We start from the raw sequence: 17845 nt of genomic DNA, 5'->3' as shown, positions 1-17845 counted from the left end.
TGGCAGAAAAGCATCAGTATACCTTGCCTAAGAGAACAAGGAGTGTGTTCCTTATCCACTCCAGTTTTCAGGTCACTGTGACCAAGCCCAGAGCCTGTCCTAACAGACGCTTCCCAGAGCGTGGTTCTGATGACTGTTCCCCCTTCCACCAGTGGTGGTCAAGGAGTGGGCTCATTCACCAAGGGTGGACCCTCCGGTGTTCTAGACTTCAGCCCGGACAGTTGTATCAGTGGCTGACGGCACCTCTCTAAGGATCCCACTGTCCGCCAGGTTGTCCTTCTGGCCAAATCTATATATGAGGCGGCAGGGGCCTCGTTCTCCCCATCTTTTGCAGCAGTGCGGGCTTTCAAAGCCATCTCTGCTTCTCGGGAGGAGATGCATTCCCTCACCAGGGTCTTTATGCCTGAAATGGTTGCCTTAACTTCCAGGCTTCAGTCTTTTCATCCTATAGCTGGAGACTGTCACCGCACTGCGGTGACCTCGGCTACTTCCCTCGCTATCCGCAGATTCCTGTGGCTTCGAGAGTGGAAGGCAGATGCTTCTTAAGAAGTTCCTTGCTGGACTCCCTTTTGCTGGGACCAGTCTATTCGGTGAACAACTGGATGAAATTATTATGGAAGCTTTTGGCAGGAAGAGTACTTCCATGCCACAACCCAGGAAACCTTTCCAGGGCAGGAACCAGTCGAGGTTTCGTTCCTTTCGTTTCCTCTAACTGGTCGTCCTCTAAGCCCTCGGCCTCGTCCACTAACTCAGCCAAGGTCCGTAAACCAACTGGCGCATGAAGCCGCGTCCTAAGTCGGCAGGAGCTGCTGCCACCAAGGCAGCCTCCTCTTGATTATCTGGCCGCGCCAGTAACGTCCTTGGTCGGTGGCAGGCTCTCCCTCTTGGGCGACGTGTGGTTTCAACACATCTCCGATCAGTGGGTGCGGGATACCAACTCCCACGGCTACAGAATAGAATTCTATCCACCCGCCAAACAGATTTTTTCTGTCAACTCCCCCCTGCTCCAAGGCCGCCGCCTTCTCACAGGCCGTGGCATTCTTGCAGGCCAATGGAGTAATTGTACCAGTTCCCGACTGGGAACGGTTCTGAGATTTCTACTCAAATCTCTTCCTAGTCCCCGAAAAGGACGGTGCTTTCCGACCTGGATCTCAAGTTTCTCAACAAGCATGTTCAGGTGCGGCAATTTTGCATGGAATCTCTGCGATCAGTCAATGACCCAAGGAGATTTCTTAGCATCCATCGACATCAGAGATGTCTATCTGCATGTGCCATTCGCAGTTTCACACCAGCGTTGGCTACGTTTTGTAATCGGAGAGGAACATTTCCAATTCGTGGCTCTCTCCTTTGGGTTAGCTACGGCCCCTCGTGCATTCACCAGTTGCGGTTCTGCTCCTCCAGGGGTTGGTAGTGATTCCTTACCTGGACGACCTTCTAGTCAGGGCTTCATCCAGTGCAGACTCTCAGCGGAGTGTCTCGCTCACTCTCAGCGGAGTGTCTCGCTCACTCTCAGCGGAGTGTCTCGCTCACTCTCAGCGGAGTGTCTCGCTCACTCTCAGCGGAGTGTCTCGCTCACTCTCAGCGGAGTGTCTCGCTCACTCTCAGCGGAGTGTCTCGCTCACTCTCAGCGGAGTGTCTCGCTCACTCTCAGCGGAGTGTCTCGCTCACTCTCAGCGGAGTGTCTCGCTCACTCTCAGCGGAGTGTCTCGCTCACTCTCGCCACGCTTGCAAGTCCACTCTGACCCTGACCCAGGAACTTACGTACCTAGGGATGCAATCGAGACTCTGCTGGCACTTGTGAAGCTGCCCTTAGTCAAACAGCAGTCCCTTCATCTGGCGGTTCGCTCTCTGCTGAGGCTCCGCCGTCATTCCATCAGGCACCTCATGCAGGTGCTGGGTCAGATGGTGGCGTCAATGGAAGCGGTTCCCCTTGCCAGTTCCATCTGAGTCCCCTGCAGCTGGACATTTTCCGCTGTTGGGACAAGGGACCTCTCCCTTGCACAGGCGGGTGGCTCTGTCGCCACAGACCAGGAGCTCTCTTTAGTGGTGGCTTCGGCCCCTCTCTCTGTCCCAGGGACGCTCCTTTCTGGCCCCGTCCTGGGTGATTCTCACCACGGATGCCAGTCTATCCGGCTGGGGAGCAGTGTTTCTCCACCACCGAGCACAGGGCACTTGGACTCCGTCCGAATCAGCCCTCTTGATCAATCTGCTGGAAATCAGGGCTGTACTCCTAGGACTCGCAGCCGCCTAGCAATGTTGGAAGTTCAACGTATCCTTCAGTGGACGGAGGACTCCAAGTCCACCATATCCGCAGTCCACATCCCAGGCGTAGAAAACTGGGAGGCAGTTTATCTCAGCCGTCAAACCGTGGACAGCGGCGAGTGGGCCCTGCATCCGGCAGTGGTCCGGTCAATTTAGCAGGCGGAGCACTCCGGAAGTGGATCTAATGGCATCCAGGCACAACAACAAGGTCCCGGTTTACGTGGCTCGCTCCCACGATCCTCAGGCCTTGGCAGCGGATGCGCTGGTTCCAGGTTGGTCCCACTTCCGCCTGGCCTACGTGTTTCCCCCCTCTAGCTCTCTTGCCCAGAGTCCTGCGCAAGATCAGAATGGAGGGCCGTCGGGTCGTACTCATCGCCCCAGACTGGCCCAGGCGAGCTTGGTTCCCAGACCTGCTCCGTCTGTCCGTAGAGGTGCTGTGGCATCTCCCGGACCGGCCAGACCTTCTCTCAGAGGGTCCGTTTTCCGCCAGAATTCTGCGGCTCTCAGATTGACGGCGTGGCTCTTGAGCCCTGAATCCTTACGGTTTCAGGCTTTTTTCCGAGGTCATCTTCACTATGACTCAGGCTCGGAAGTCTTCCTCGGCCAGGATTTACCACAGGACTTGGAGAATTTTCCTGTCCTGGTGTCGCTCTTCCGGCCATGCTCCTTGGCCGTTTTTCCTTGCCGACCATCCTGTCCTTTCTACAGTCCGGCCTGCAGCTAGGACTGTCCCTCATTCCCTCACGGGACAGGTCTCGGCTCTGTCAGCGTTGTTCCAGCGGCGTATCGCCCGGCTGGCCCAGGTGCGCACCTTCATGCAGGGCGCACCTCACATCATTCCGCCTTACCGGCGGTCTCTGGATCCCTGAGACCTTAATCTGGTCCTCATGGCCTTACAGAAACCCCCCTTTGAGCCTCTTAGGGAGGTTTCGTTGTTTCGTCTTTCACAGAAAGTGGTCTTTCTGGTGGCCATATTTTCTCTCAGGAGAGTCTCTGATTTGACTGTGCTCTCTTCGGAGTCACCCTTTTTGGTTTTTTTCACCAAGACAAGGTGGTTCTCCGTCCGACTCCGGGCCTTCTCCCTCAGGTGGTGTCTCCTTTCCACCTTAACCAGGACATTTCATTGTCTTCCCTTTGTTCGGCCCCTGTGCATTGCTTTGAGAAAGCGTTGCATGCTTTAGATTTGGTGCGGACGCTCCGGATCTATGTGTCACCCACCGCTGTTTTTTAGGCGGTGCACCCTTTTTTTTGTGCTGACCACAGGTCAGCGCAAGGGTTTCTCGGCTTCTAAACTGACCCTAGCTCGTTGGATTAGGTCGGCCATATCCGATGCCTACCAATGTTCTCAGGTGCCTCCCCCGCCGGGGATTAAGGCGCTCTCGACCAGAGCTGTCTGTGCCTCTTGCGCTACGGCTCAGCAGGTCTGTCAGGCTGCCACTTGGTCTAGTCTGCACACCCTTTTGAAGCACTACCAAGTGCATGCTCATGCTTCGGCAGATGCGAGCTTGGGCAGACGCATCCCTCGGACGGCTGTCGCCCATTTGTGAAGTTAGGTTTGCCTACTTCTCAGTTTCTGTTTATTTCCCACCCATGGACTGCTTTGAGACGTCCCATGGTCTGGGTCTCCCATAAGGAACGATGAAGAAAAAGAGAATTTTGTTTACTTACCGTAAATTCTTTTTCTTATAGTTCCGACATGGGAGACCCAGCACCCTCCCTGTTGCCTGTTGGCAGCTTTCTTGTTCCGTGTGTTTTCACCGGCTGTTGTTGTAGACAGAGGTTCCGGTTATTCCGGGTTTTTACTCTATCTCTACTTATGGGTGGATGTCCTCCTTCAGCTTTGGCACTAAACTGGTTGGATTTGTCATCCGGGGAGTGTATATGCTCGGAGGGAGGAGCTACACTTTTAGTGTAGTACTTTGTGTGTCCTCCGGAGGCAGAAGCTATACACCCATGGTCTGGGTCTCCCATGTCGGAACTATAAGAAAAAGAATTTACGGTAAGTAAACAAAATTCTCTTTATCTCTCTCCCCATTAAAATAATCTACTGTCTCTTGTTAATTTTTTAGCTTTTGTCATTAAACGGAACCTGTCTCCAGATTTAGGGCCTATAAGCTGCAGTCACCAAAACCGTGCTCTTATATACAGCATTCTAACATGCTGTATATAAGAGCCCAGGCTGCTGTGTAGAACGTAAAAATCACTTTATAATACTTACTAAACAGTCGCTACAGTGGAGTTGGGCCATATGGGCGTCTCTGTTCTCCGGTGCAGGCGCCTCTTTCGGCGATCTTCGTCCTCCTTCTGAAGCTTGTGTGCATGATGTGTCCTATGTTATACACACTCGCCGGTCCCGCTCAGGCGCACTACAATACTTTTATTTGTCCTCCTCAGGGCAGATCAAAGTGCGCCTGCACAGGATCTCCGTGCCGGCGAGTGTGGATGATGTAGGATGCGTCATGCACCGCGGCTTCAGAAGAAGGACAACAAAGATGGCCGAAAGAGGAGGCGCCGGCACCAAAGAACGGAGACGCCCATATAACCCAACTCCACTGCAGCGACCGTTTAGGTAAGTATTATAAAGTGATTTTTACATTCTACACAGCAGCCTGGGCTCTTATACACAGCATGTTAGAATGTTGTATATAAGGGCCCACTGGTTGTGGCTGTAGCTTCTAGGCCCCAAATCTGGTGACGGGTTCCCTTTTTAATTAGATATTTTTTCCAATTGACCCAGTCTATTACTGACCGCATCATCCATTACAAGAAATTCCTCATATTCTGAACGTTTGTTAAGCTTATCGCTAATCATTTTAATTTCTTCTGCAGTTTGGGATGCAATTGAATCTCTTTTGTTACTAATTAGAGTGATAATCCCTTTTGAACAGTTATTCATAATGATTTTCCCGCTCCCTAGTGAAGTTTTTATCCTGTGGAAAAGAGGATTGGAAAGTCATTCTCAATGCTCGGCATGGCGAAATATAGGTTGAAGAGAGATGCTTGGGTGAGGGAGAAAAGGAAAAGGAAGGAGAGAGAAAAGAAAGAAGGGAATAAAGGGGAATGAATAAAGTTATTAAAATTTATTTGGGTAGATTTATACCCTTTTTTTTTTTTTTTTTTTTTTTTATAAGTTTCCTTTATTAAATGAATAAGTGCTTTTAAAAATAGTTTTTGACTTCTCAATTGAGATCATGTGTTCTTTATTATGGTATTAAGCCAGTCTTGTGTTTTGTTTTGGTTTTTTTTGTTTTTTTTTTTTTCTCCCTCTATAAAAGATTTTACTGTGTCATTAGCACTTATACACCTGAGGAAGGAGGTAGACCACCTTCGAAACACGTGGTACTTGTATTTTTTTATGTAATTATTTTAATAAAAACCTTTTTTAATAATTAGCCCTGGTTCTGTTTTGATCTGTAGTGCAAGACTAAAGAGGCCCATTTTTTTCTGATCCCGCATGGACATCACCTCATCAGTCAGTGTATAGCCAGATAGCCATCGTTACCTCATCAGTCAGTGTATAGAACGATGGCCATCGTTACATCAGTCATTGTATAGGGAGATGGCCATCGTTACCTCATCAGTCAGTATATAGGGAGATGGTAGTCATTGCTTCGTCAGTGTATATGGAGATGACCGTCGTTACCAGAGTCACAATTTACTGTCTTCTGAGGTAGCAATAATGAAGTCAGTTCTTCAAGAGTGTCTCTTTATCTACAGGATTACACAATGGTGAGGAAGAAATCGGGTGACTGTGTGACTCCCATCATCCATCTCCATGAGTTTGGAGAAGGAAGCAGGAGCGAGAAACCCACCGCAATACCTCCCCCACACTCCCCGATATGCGAGAAGAGGATCCTAGAACTCACCAACAAGATCACTGAGCTGCTGACTGGAGAGGTGAATACTGGGAGATTATACAGTCTACACTGGAGGATTCTGGGGGATGAGCGGAGACTTCTGGGGGATTATACAGTGTACACCAGAGGATTCTGGGGGATGAGAGGAGACTGCTGGGAGATTATGCAGTGTACACTGGAGGATTCTGGGGGATGAGAGGAGACTGCTGGGAGATTATGCAGTGTACACTGGAGGATTCTGGATGATGGGAGGAGACTGCTGGGAGATTATACAGTGTACACTGGAGGATTCTGGGTGATGTTGGTTTTGTTGGTTGTCAGGTTCCTCTCCGGTGTCAGGACGTCGCTGTCTTTTTCTCCATTGAGGAGTGGGATTATCTAGAAGGTAACCGGTATCAGTACGAGGATGAAATGATGAAGTATCTCCCACCTTCGGTATCACAAGGTAAGAAGAGAATGTAATATACTTAGATTTTGAGTCTCACCAATTTTGAGTTCCTTTTGCTGTTATGCGCCGAGCTTACATAGTTGGGTACAAGTATGTGTCATATGGAGCCTCCTCCGTGTGTCTGAGGCATAATGACAGAGATGGAGCCTCCTTCGTCTCTGTGTACATTTACCGCAAATATATGGTTGAGGCTCCATGTTTGTCATTATACCTCAGATACATGGAGGAGGCCTCATCTGAGTCATTATCCCTCGATACACGTAGGAGGATCCATGTTTGTCATTATACCTCAGATATATGGAGGAGGCTCCATCTCTGTGCAGATGACAAGGCAAATTATTTTATAGAAAAAAATTAACCATATACGCCTGGAAATTTCCTCACAGCCTCAGGATACCTACACTTCATCTAGCTTCACTCTTTGATCTAGTCACAGAAGAAGAAGTCACCAGGCTCCTCGCATCTTCTCGCCCTACTACCTGCACCAGTGTCCCTATTCTATCACATCTCCTTAAATCTGTCATCACAGCTGTCACCTCTCTCCTCTGGTGTCTTTCCGTCCTCCTTCAAACATGCCAGCATACACCCATTACTTAAACCATCCCTGGACCAAAACTGCACTGCTAACTAAAGACTGGTCTCTAATCTCCCCTTCATTTCCAAACTCCTGGAATGTCTGGTCCACTCCTGTCTAATCCGCTATCTGTCAGATAACTCTCTCCTCGCCCCGGTACAATCCAGTTTGCGCTCCTTACACTCTACTGAAACTGCTCTTACTAAAGTCTCTAATGATCTACTAACAGTTAAATTTAATGGTCACTACTCCCTGCTGATCCTCTTGGATCTCTCCGCTGCATTCGATACTGTGGATCACCAGCTCCTCCTAACTATGCTCCGCTATATCGGGCTCAAGGACACCGTTCTTTCTTGGTTCTCCTCTTACCTCTCTGACCGCTCATTCACTGTATCCTTTGCTGGCTCCTATTCCTCTCCTCTTCCCCTTACGATCGGGGTTCCTCAGGGTTCAGTCCTAGGCGTCCTCCTTTTCTCTCTCTATACACTGCCCCTATTGGACAAACCATCAGCAGCTTTGGTTTCCATTATCAGCTCTATGCTGATGACACCCAATTATACACCTCTTCTCCTGACATCACCCCTGCATTATTACAGAATACCAGCGATTGTCTGTCCGCTGTCTCCAATGTCATGTCCTCCCTCTATCTAAAACTGAATCTCTCAAACTGAACTTCTCATATTTCCTCCCTCCCCCAACCTTCCCAAACCCAATATTACCATTTCTGTGTGTGGTTCTTCAATTACACCCCAGCAGCACGCCCGCTGTCTTGGGTTTATGTATGACTCTGATATCTCCTTCACTCCCCACATCTGTTCACTCGCTCGTTCATGTCATCTACACCTCAAAAACATCTCTAGACTTCAACCTTTTCTTACTCTGCAAAAACTCTTACTGTCGCTCTTATTCATTTCAGCTTGACTACTGTAGTTCTCTACTAATCTGTCACCCTATTGCTAAATTCTTCCCTCTCCAATCCATCCTGAATGCTGCAGCCAGGATAATTTTCATCTCCAACCGCTTCACTGATACCTCTACCCTGTGCCAGTCACTACTGATTGCTCATCCACTACAGAGTTCAATATAAACTTCTCACTTTTACCCACAAAGCTCTTCATAGTTCCGCAGCGCCCTACAACTCCTCCTCATCTCTGTCTATCATCCTACCCGTCCCGTGCACAGATCTTCACCCCCCCCCCTACATTTCCTCCTCATCTCTATCACACTATCCATCCTCTCCACAGATTTGCACCGCCCTAAATCTCCTCTTTCATCTGTCTATCGCCCCACCCGAGCCCTCCATTCTGCTAATGACCTAAGACTGCTAAAGATGGGGAGACAGAAGGCGCAATAGGGTCTTACCTGGTATTTACCGTGTAGAAGTATAGAGAGGTACACTCACCTGGTCGGGTTGTGCCAGTCACAACTCCTGAATAAGCATGTGAGTGTCCGCGTGGTCCAAGCAGCGGCCCCGCATAAAACGTGATAAAAAATGCCAAAACAGGAAAACGGGTATATGCTGCTTAAAAAAACACTGGTACAAGGAATATAACGGAATTTCTTTTATTTCAGCAATCCAACGCGTTTCAGAGACAAGGACCGTCTCCTTCAGGGAAAAAGAAATCAACAATGATCAACATCATGATTTCTTTTTTTTCCCTGAAGAAGGAGACGGTCCTTGTCTCTGAAACGCGTTGGATTACTGAAATAAAAGAAATTCCGTTATATTCCTTGTACCAGTGTTTTTTTAGCGCGGCATATACCCGTTTTCCTGTTTGGCATTTTTTAATGACCTAAGACTGACATCTTCAATAATTCGAACCTCTTACTCCCGTGTCCAAGATTTCTCATGAGCTGTGTCAATTCTCTGGAACTACCAAGAGCAATCCAATTAATTCCCAACATCCACACTTTTTTAGGTGGGCCTTAAAAACGCATTTCTTTAGACTAGCCTATCACTTCACCTCACTCATTTAACTATTAACATTCGGTCCTTTACTAAATTTTCTTCCAATTCTTGTCCCCTGTAACTTCTGATTGTTCGTCTTCATGTACTTTTTTACACTCTGTACTTGTATAAATTTTGGCTGGCAACCGATTCATGCAGCTGTATTTGAATCTCCTATTAAATCAATGTCAAGACTATATATGACAAGATATTCCTCCCCAGCCCCTCCCCACCAAATTTTTATCTTTTGTGCCCCCCCTATTTCCTCATAGACTGTAGCTTACGAGCAGGGCTCTCACTTCTCTTGGTAGCTTTTGTTATTTTGTAATGTCTGATATTGTCTGTACATGTCCCCTCTGAATTGTAAAGCGCTGCGGAATATGTTGACGCTATAGAAATAAAAAAATATTATATGTGTCATTTTACTTCAGATACATGGTGGAGGCTCTGTACATCTGTGGTATAATGACACAGAGATGGAGCCCCCTCTGTATATCTGAGGTATAATGACACAGAGATGGAGCCTCTTCTGTTTATCTGAGGTATAATGACACAGAGATGGAGCCTCCTCTGTATATCTGAGGTAGAAAGACACAGAGATGGAGCCTCCTCTGTATATCTGAGGTATAATGACACAGAGATGGAGCCCCCTCTGTATATCTGAGGTATAATGATACAGAGATGGAGCCCCCTCTGTATATCTGAGGTATAATGACACAGAGATGGAGCCCCCTCTGTATATCTGAGGTAGAAAGACACAGAGATGGAGCCTCCTCTGTATATCTGAGGTATAATGACACAGAGATGGAGCCCCCTCTGTATATCTGAGGTATAATGATACAGAGATGGAGCCCCCTCTGTATATCTGAGGTATAATGACACAGAGATGGAGCCCCCTCTGTATATCTGAGGTATAATGACACAGAGATGGAGCCCCCTCTGTATATCTGAGGTATAATGACACAGAGATGGAGCCCCCTCTGTATATCTGAGGTATAATGATACAGAGATGGAGCCCCCTCTGTATATCTGAGGTATAATGACACAGAGATGGAGCCCCCTCTGTATATCTGAGGTATAATGATACAGAGATGGAGCCCCCTCTGTATATCTGAGGTATAATGACACAGAGATGGAGCCTCTTCTGTATATCTGAGGTATAATGACACAGAGATGGAGCCTCCTCTGTATATCTGAGGTATAATGACACAGAGATGGAGCCCCCTCTGTATATCTGAGGTATAATGACACAGAGATGGAGCCTCTTCTGTATATCTGAGGTAGAAAGACACAAAGATGGAGCCTCCTCTGTATATCTGAGGTATAATGACCCAGAGATGGAGCCTCTTCTGTATATCTGAGGTATAATGACAGAGATGGAGCCTCCTCTGTACATCTGAGGTATAATGACACAGAGATGGAGCCTCCTCTGTATATCTGAGGTATAATGACACAGAGATGGAGCCCCCTCTGTATATCTGAGGTATAATGACACAGAGATGGAGCCTCCTCTGTATATCTGAGGTATAATGACACAGAGATGGAGCCTCTTCTGTATATCTGAGGTAGAAAGACACAAAGATGGAGCCCCCTCTGTATATCTGAGGTATAATGACACAGAGATGGAGCCTCCTCTGTATATCTGAGGTATAATGACACAGAGATGGAGCCCCCTCTGTATATCTGAGGTATAATGACACAGAGATGGAGCCTCCTCTGTATATCTGAGGTATAATGACACAGAGATGGAGCCTCTTCTGTATATCTGAGGTAGAAAGACACAAAGATGGAGCCCCCTCTGTATATCTGAGGTATAATGACACAGATGGAGCCTCCTCTGTATATCTGAGGTATAATGACACAGAGATGGAGCCTCCTCTGTGTATCTGAGGTATAATGACACAGAGATGGAGCCTCCTCTGTGTATCTGAGGTATAATTACACAGAGATGGAGCCTCCTCTGTATATCTGAGGTATAAGGACACAGATGGAGCCTCCTCTGTATATCTGAGGTATAATGACACAGATGGAGCCTCCTCTGTACATCTGAGGTATAATGACACAGAGATGGCGCCCCCTCTGTATATCTGAGGTATAATGACACCGAGATGGAGCCTCTTCTGTATATCTGAGGTATAATGACACAGAGATGGAGCCTCCTCTGTGTATCTGAGGTATAATGACACAGAGATGGAGCCTCCTCTGTGTATCTGAGGTATAATTACACAGAGATGGAGCCTCCTCTGTATATCTGAGGTATAAGGACACAGATGGAGCCTCCTCTGTATATCTGAGGTATAATGACACAGATGGAGCCTCCTCTGTACATCTGAGGTATAATGACACAGAGATGGCGCCCCCTCTGTATATCTGAGGTATAATGACACCGAGATGGAGCCTCTTCTGTATATCTGAGGTAGAAAGACACAGAGATGGAGCCTCCTCTGTATATCTGAGGTAGAAACACACCGAGATGGAGCCTCCTCTGTATATCTGAGGTATAATGACACAGAGATGGAGCCTCCTCTGTATATCTGAGGTATAATGACACAGAGATGGAGCCCCCTCTGTATATCTGAGGTATAATGACACAGAGATGGAGCCTCTTCTGTATATCTGAGGTAGAAAGACACAAAGATGGAGCCTCCTCTGTATATCTGAGGTATAATGACCCAGAGATGGAGCCTCTTCTGTATATCTGAGGTATAATGACAGAGATGGAGCCTCCTCTGTATATCTGAGGTATAATGACACAGAGATGGAGCCTCCTCTGTGTATCTGAGGTATAATTACACAGAGATGGAGCCTCCTCTGTGTATCTGAGGTATAATGACACAGAGATGGAGCCCCCTCTGTATATCTGAGGTATAATGACACAGATGGAGCCTCCTCTGTATATCTGAGGTATAATGACACAGAGATGGAGCCTCCTCTGTGTATCTGAGGTATAATTACACAGAGATGGAGCCTCCTCTGTATATCTGAGGTATAAGGACACAGATGGAGCCTCCTCTGTACATCTGAGGTAGAAAGACACAGAGATGGAGCCTCTTCTGTATATCTGAGGTAGAAAGACACAAAGATGGAGCCTCCTCTGTATATCTGAGGTATAATGACCCAGAGATGGAGCCTCTTCTGTATATCTGAGGTATAATGACAGAGATGGAGCCTCCTCTGTACATCTGAGGTATAATGACACAGAGATGGAGCCTCCTCTGTGTATCTGAGGTATAATGACAGAGATGGAGCCTCCTCTGTATATCTGAGGTATAATGACACAGAGATGGAGCCTCCTCTGTGTATCTGAGGTATAATTACACAGAGATGGAGCCTCCTCTGTGTATCTGAGGTATAATGACACAGAGATGGAGCCCCCTCTGTATATCTGAGGTATAATGACACAGATGGAGCCTCCTCTGTATATCTGAGGTATAATGACACAGAGATGGAGCCTCCTCTGTGTATCTGAGGTATAATTACACAGAGATGGAGCCTCCTCTGTATATCTGAGGTATAAGGACACAGATGGAGCCTCCTCTGTACATCTGAGGTAGAAAGACACAGAGATGGCGCCCCCTCTGTATATCTGAGGTATAATGACACAGAGATGGAGCCTCTTCTGTATATCTGAGGTATAATGACACAGAGATGGAGCCTCCTCTGTGTATCTGAGGTATAATGACACAGAGATGGAGCCCCCTCTGTATATCTGAGGTATAATGACACAGAGATGGAGCCCCCTCTGTATATCTGAGGTATAATGACACCGAGATGGAGCCTCTTCTGTATATCTGAGGTAGAAAGACACCGAGATGGAGCCTCCTCTGTATATCTGAGGTAGAAACACACCGAGATGGAGCCTCCTCTGTATATCTGAGGTATAATGACACAGAGATGGAGCCTCCTCTGTATATCTGAGGTATAATGACACAGAGATGGAGCCCCCTCTGTATATCTGAGGTATAATGACACAGAGATGGAGCCTCTTCTGTATATCTGAGGTAGAAAGACACAAAGATGGAGCCTCCTCTGTATATCTGAGGTATAATGACACAGAGATGGAGCCTCCTCTGTATATCTGAGGTATAATGACACAGAGATGGAGCCTCTTCTGTATATCTGAGGTAGAAAGACACAGAGATGGAGCCTCCTCTGTATATCTGAGGTATAATGACACAGAGATGGAGCCCCCTCTGTATATCTGAGGTATAATGACACAGAGATGGAGCCTCCTCTGTATATCTGAGGTATAATGACCCAGAGATGGAGCCTCTTCTGTATATCTGAGGTATAATGACACAGAGATGGAGCCTCCTCTGTATATCTGAGGTATAATGACACAGAGATGGAGCCTCCTCTGTATATCTGAGGTATAATGACCCAGAGATGGAGCCTCTTCTGTATATCTGAGGTATAATGACACAGAGATGGAGCCTCCTCTGTATATCTGAGGTATAATGACACAGAGATGGAGCCTCCTCTGTATATCTGAGGTATAATGACACAGAGATGGAGCCTCCTCTGTGTATCTGAGGTATAATTACACAGAGATGGAGCCTCCTCTGTGTATCTGAGGTATAATGACACAGAGATGGAGCCCCCTCTGTATATCTGAGGTATAATGACACAGAGATGGAGCCTCCTCTGTGTATCTGAGGTATAATTACACAGAGATGGAGCCTCCTCTGTATATCTGAGGTATAAGGACACAGATGGAGCCTCCTCTGTACATCTGAGGTAGAAAGACACAGAGATGGCGCCCCCTCTGTATATCTGAGGTATAATGACACAGAGATGGAGCCCCCTCTGTATATCTGAGGTATAATGACACAGAGATGGAGCCCCCTCTGTATATCTGAGGTATAATGACCCAGAGATGGAGCCTCCTCTGTGTATCTGAGGTATAATGACACAGAGATGGAGCCTCCTCTGTATATCTGAGGTATAATGACACAGAGATGGAGCCTCCTCTGTATATCTGAGGTATAATGACAAATATGGAGCCTCCTCTGTATATCTGAGGTATAATGACTCAGATGAAGCCTCCTAGATAGATATACAGAGGCTGTGTAGTCATTGTGTACGGTACATTGATGGCTGTCGTGTAGTCACAGTGTCTGGTTTTTGTATATACGGAGGCCCTGTAACCACTGTTACAGGGCCTCCGTATATACAAAAATATATATATTACAGGGGCTGTGTAGTCAGTGTACGGTATATAGATATACGGGGGTCGTGTAATCACCGTGTACATTATAAAGATATGCGGAGGTCGTATAGTCACTGTGCATGGTATATAGATATACAGAAGCTGTGTAGTCACAGTGTCTGGTATATAGATGCATGGGGGTCATGTAATCCTAGTGTCTGGTGTATGTACTGTTTGTACTGTGAAATAAATATATATATATTATACATATACACACACACCCATATTATATGTGCATATATGAGGTTCGTGTAGTCACTGTGGCTGGTATATAGTTATAAAGAGGCTGTGTAGTCACGGTGTACGGTATATAGATCTACGGGGGTCGTGTAGTCACTGTGTACATTATATAGAGATGCGGAGGTCGTGTAGTCACTGTGCATGGTATATAGATATACGGAAGCTGTGTAGTCACCTTGTTTGGTCTATAGATATACGGGGAGGTCGTGTAGTCACCGTATACGGTATATAATTTTACAGGGGTTGCGTAATCTGTGTCTGGTATATAGATGTAGAGAGGCCGTGTAGTCACCGTGTACGTTATATAGATATACGGGGGTCATGTAGTCAGTCATTCACTTTGTGTCTCCCACAGATGGGTCGAGGAGGAGAAATTCCTCGGAGAGCTGTCTGGCACCTCTTTATTCCCAGGACTATCTGAAGGAGAATGTCTCAGAAAATGAGCAGGTAGGTGGCGCTATTGTCCACCATCCATCTGCGACCATAAATCAATGATTCATGGATCATTTCCATTTTTTCCTTATCTTAGGATGAAGATCTGATTGACATTAAGGTTGAGGTCATAGATGACGAAGAGGAGACGGATTTCATGGACGATCAGCAGTGTAAGAAGGGGAGACTCGTGTCTGTTAGAGGGTTACCTGGATACAACTCCATCATCACATGTAACCGTCACTTGTGTCGCGGTTTCCTACAGATGGACTCGATGTAAGAAATTCCCCGGAGAGATGTTCGACTCCTCTCTATTCCCAGGACTGTCCGGAGAGTCATCAGGTAGATGAAGCTGCGCCTCCACCATATCTATATAGAGCCGCGCTCAGATATTTGGGGGCTTCTTCTGCTGATATGTCTGCTGTATTGTACTGAACTGTTCTATGTGATGTCAGGATGGAGATCTGAATGAAGATGAAGCAGATGGAGATCAGATAATGGACAATCCGTCGTGTGCCAGTGACTTGGAGGAGGACCTTCCAGGAATTGATCCTGCAGGTATGTAATAATGGAATCACAGGTTTCTTTTGCTGAGACTCCATTACAGTACAGCTTTGGGCAAATATTTTGATAGCTATACAAATTTAGTTTTCCTTTCACCCATCACAGCACCACAGAGAGGGGGGATCTGCCCTTCAAGGACCGGAATTCTACTGAATGAAAGGCCAGTACCTCTCACACACATCAGTTTGTTTCCTGTTCTTGGAGGGGAACCTCTGAAGCGATACTTACAGGAATAAAGAAAAAGAAAGAAGTTCCCAGCCCTCGCTCGCCGGTACATGGGAAAGGTCCCTGCTGCGGCTGGAGCGAGGATTCCTGGAGGCGCCGCTGTGTGCCCAGGAAGGCTTTCACGTCGCGTGCGGGTGCGAGCCGCAACACCCCCGGGGTGTTCTGGCCAGGATGCTGCCCTTATCCCAGGCGCGCATCTTTAGCACCCAGAGGCAAGGGTATCAGGCACACATTATCTCGTACCTGAATTACTTGTCACCGGGCTGCTGTGATGATCTGGGATGTCGCGATGGCCCGCCTGGCTTCGTGCCACGAGGTGTACACCAATAAGAAGGGAAGATGATCGGAGTAGTAGTAAAATGAATGTCGTGATGCCACCTGTGGTATGCGGCCAGGGATTTAGCTGCTGTCGCTGTCTTCCAGGGCAGATGGTAGTAGCAGCCAGGAATGGTGTCACTCCCCACAGGTGGAGCGGGCCCCGGGGAGGATGGTGAGAGGAGTAGTGCTGGTGTTTAGGCACTGAGGCGCGGGGCTGCGGTGCCGGTAAATAAGAGTCCAAACCAGTTGCTGCGGTTTCAGGTGGTTTACTTAGGCTTTAGTGGCGGTCACCCAGGTAATACCGGTTATCTGCTGTAATGGGCTCCATCGAACCCGAATCCTTTCAGCAGTCAGTCCGGTGAGTGCTCGGTGAGTCCCTTCCTCCTTGCGTCTTGTGTGTTGGATCCCCGTGGCTTAAAGCTACTTGGGGACCCCAGTTCGTCTCGAGTTGTACTCTTGGCCCTATCTGCAGATACTGCGGGTCCGCAATGGGGCCTAGTGCTGTCCAAGGCCCCAGATCCTATCTTGGTACTGTGTTTTAGGGCTCTTTGTGGTTAGGGAAGCTTGAAACCTTCCTGTCCCGGCAGATTCTGGAAAACCAACTTGAAGTGTGATCTTCCCTAGAGTCCTACACCCTGCGTGGCACCGGTTCCGAGGGGAGCAGTTTCACTCTCCCTTCAGCAACCGCTTGAACTCCTCTGTCCCACCGGAGCCCCTAAGTGGCCTCCCCTCACCGGGTTCCTGTCACTAGTCGGTGGTGCCCCCCCCCCCATGTTTGAAGTTAACCTTAAGACCTTACCCTAGCCCGGTCTCCTTTGGGGAGGGCAACCTGGTTGTGTATTTGAGTGTGAAACCGGTACCAACCTCCTCAGGATCCAGGTGTAGTCTTACACCTCAAATTAGGTGCAATACTTTGTGGCGACTGAAGCCTCAGGAGCGTCACACATCCACATGGGCGCATTCTGGTGACGCGCGTACCCGGGATCATATGACCAGAGTCACATGACCGAAAGGCAGATAGCACTTCTGGGCTACTGGAGGAGGCGTGGAGGATGGGATTGGACCTGGCAGGTCCTTCACTGGTTTGAAAGTGCGGTCTGACCACCAGTGGAGCACTTTTGGCTGCAGCCCATTATTCCTTCCAGCAATATGGAACAGCAGCATCAGCCAGCAATAGAAAGCCCGGCAGGAGCGTCATGGTAAGGCTGGAATCTGCTCCGATGGACTGTCCATACGGAGCAAGCCAGCAGAGTCGTGTATCTGGTTAAAAGGAATCAGTAAAGAAAACGGATTCCACAGCCTCTAGAGGAAATGAGTCGCCTGACCCGATTTCTCCTCCTTATCCAGTACCATCAGTGACCCTTTTGGTAAGTGCTCTATGTGAGAGTTCACTTTATAAAGGACTCCCCCTTGTTCCTCCAATTGTGTTTTAGGAGAGGCCCAGGAAAGGTCTTATAAAGACCAAGAACTGGGAGTGTGCCCTCTGTAGGTACGAATTACCCTATTCCTTGCCCAAAAGGTTGTGTCACTTATGCATACAGCAGACTGTTTATGAGGAAACCCCTGGCTTCACCTCATATCTTAGGGTCATTATTGGGTCAGAGGTAAAAAGTTCCCTTAGATCGCTATCCTATGGAAAGGAGGATAAAGGGGAAAAAAGAGACTTAAAAGATCTTCCCCTCAGCCAGAGTCTGACGGATCAGTAAGAGAGTGCGGGTCCTCTGATTCCTCCCATTCATCATCCTCTTCTGACACCGATATTGGGGAG

At 47.7% G+C, this 17845-nt stretch overlaps 2 protein-coding genes across 2 annotated transcripts in view; both read left to right on the top strand.

The window, feature by feature from the left end:
- The window catches only part of LOC142295826 (uncharacterized), a 31488-nt gene extending 15718 nt beyond the window's left edge, over positions 1-15770 (top strand). The window contains exons 3-9 of the mRNA XM_075338914.1: positions 5980-6159; positions 6441-6564; positions 14894-14985; positions 15068-15143; positions 15236-15312; positions 15426-15528; positions 15640-15770. Coding sequence (XP_075195029.1) covers positions 5980-6159; positions 6441-6564; positions 14894-14985; positions 15068-15143; positions 15236-15312; positions 15426-15528; positions 15640-15770 — 783 coding nt within the window. The remainder of the gene's footprint in view (positions 1-5979; positions 6160-6440; positions 6565-14893; positions 14986-15067; positions 15144-15235; positions 15313-15425; positions 15529-15639) is intronic.
- LOC142297110 (uncharacterized) overlaps positions 1-17845 on the top strand; it is a 158490-nt gene that overhangs the window by 118993 nt on the left and 21652 nt on the right. The window lies entirely within an intron of this gene.

Source organism: Anomaloglossus baeobatrachus, chromosome 3 (assembly GCF_048569485.1).
Source record: "Anomaloglossus baeobatrachus isolate aAnoBae1 chromosome 3, aAnoBae1.hap1, whole genome shotgun sequence".
NCBI lineage: Eukaryota > Metazoa > Chordata > Amphibia > Anura > Aromobatidae > Anomaloglossus > Anomaloglossus baeobatrachus.
Note: the sequence above shows the minus strand (reverse complement) of the source record. Positions and strands in the feature narration are given on the sequence as shown.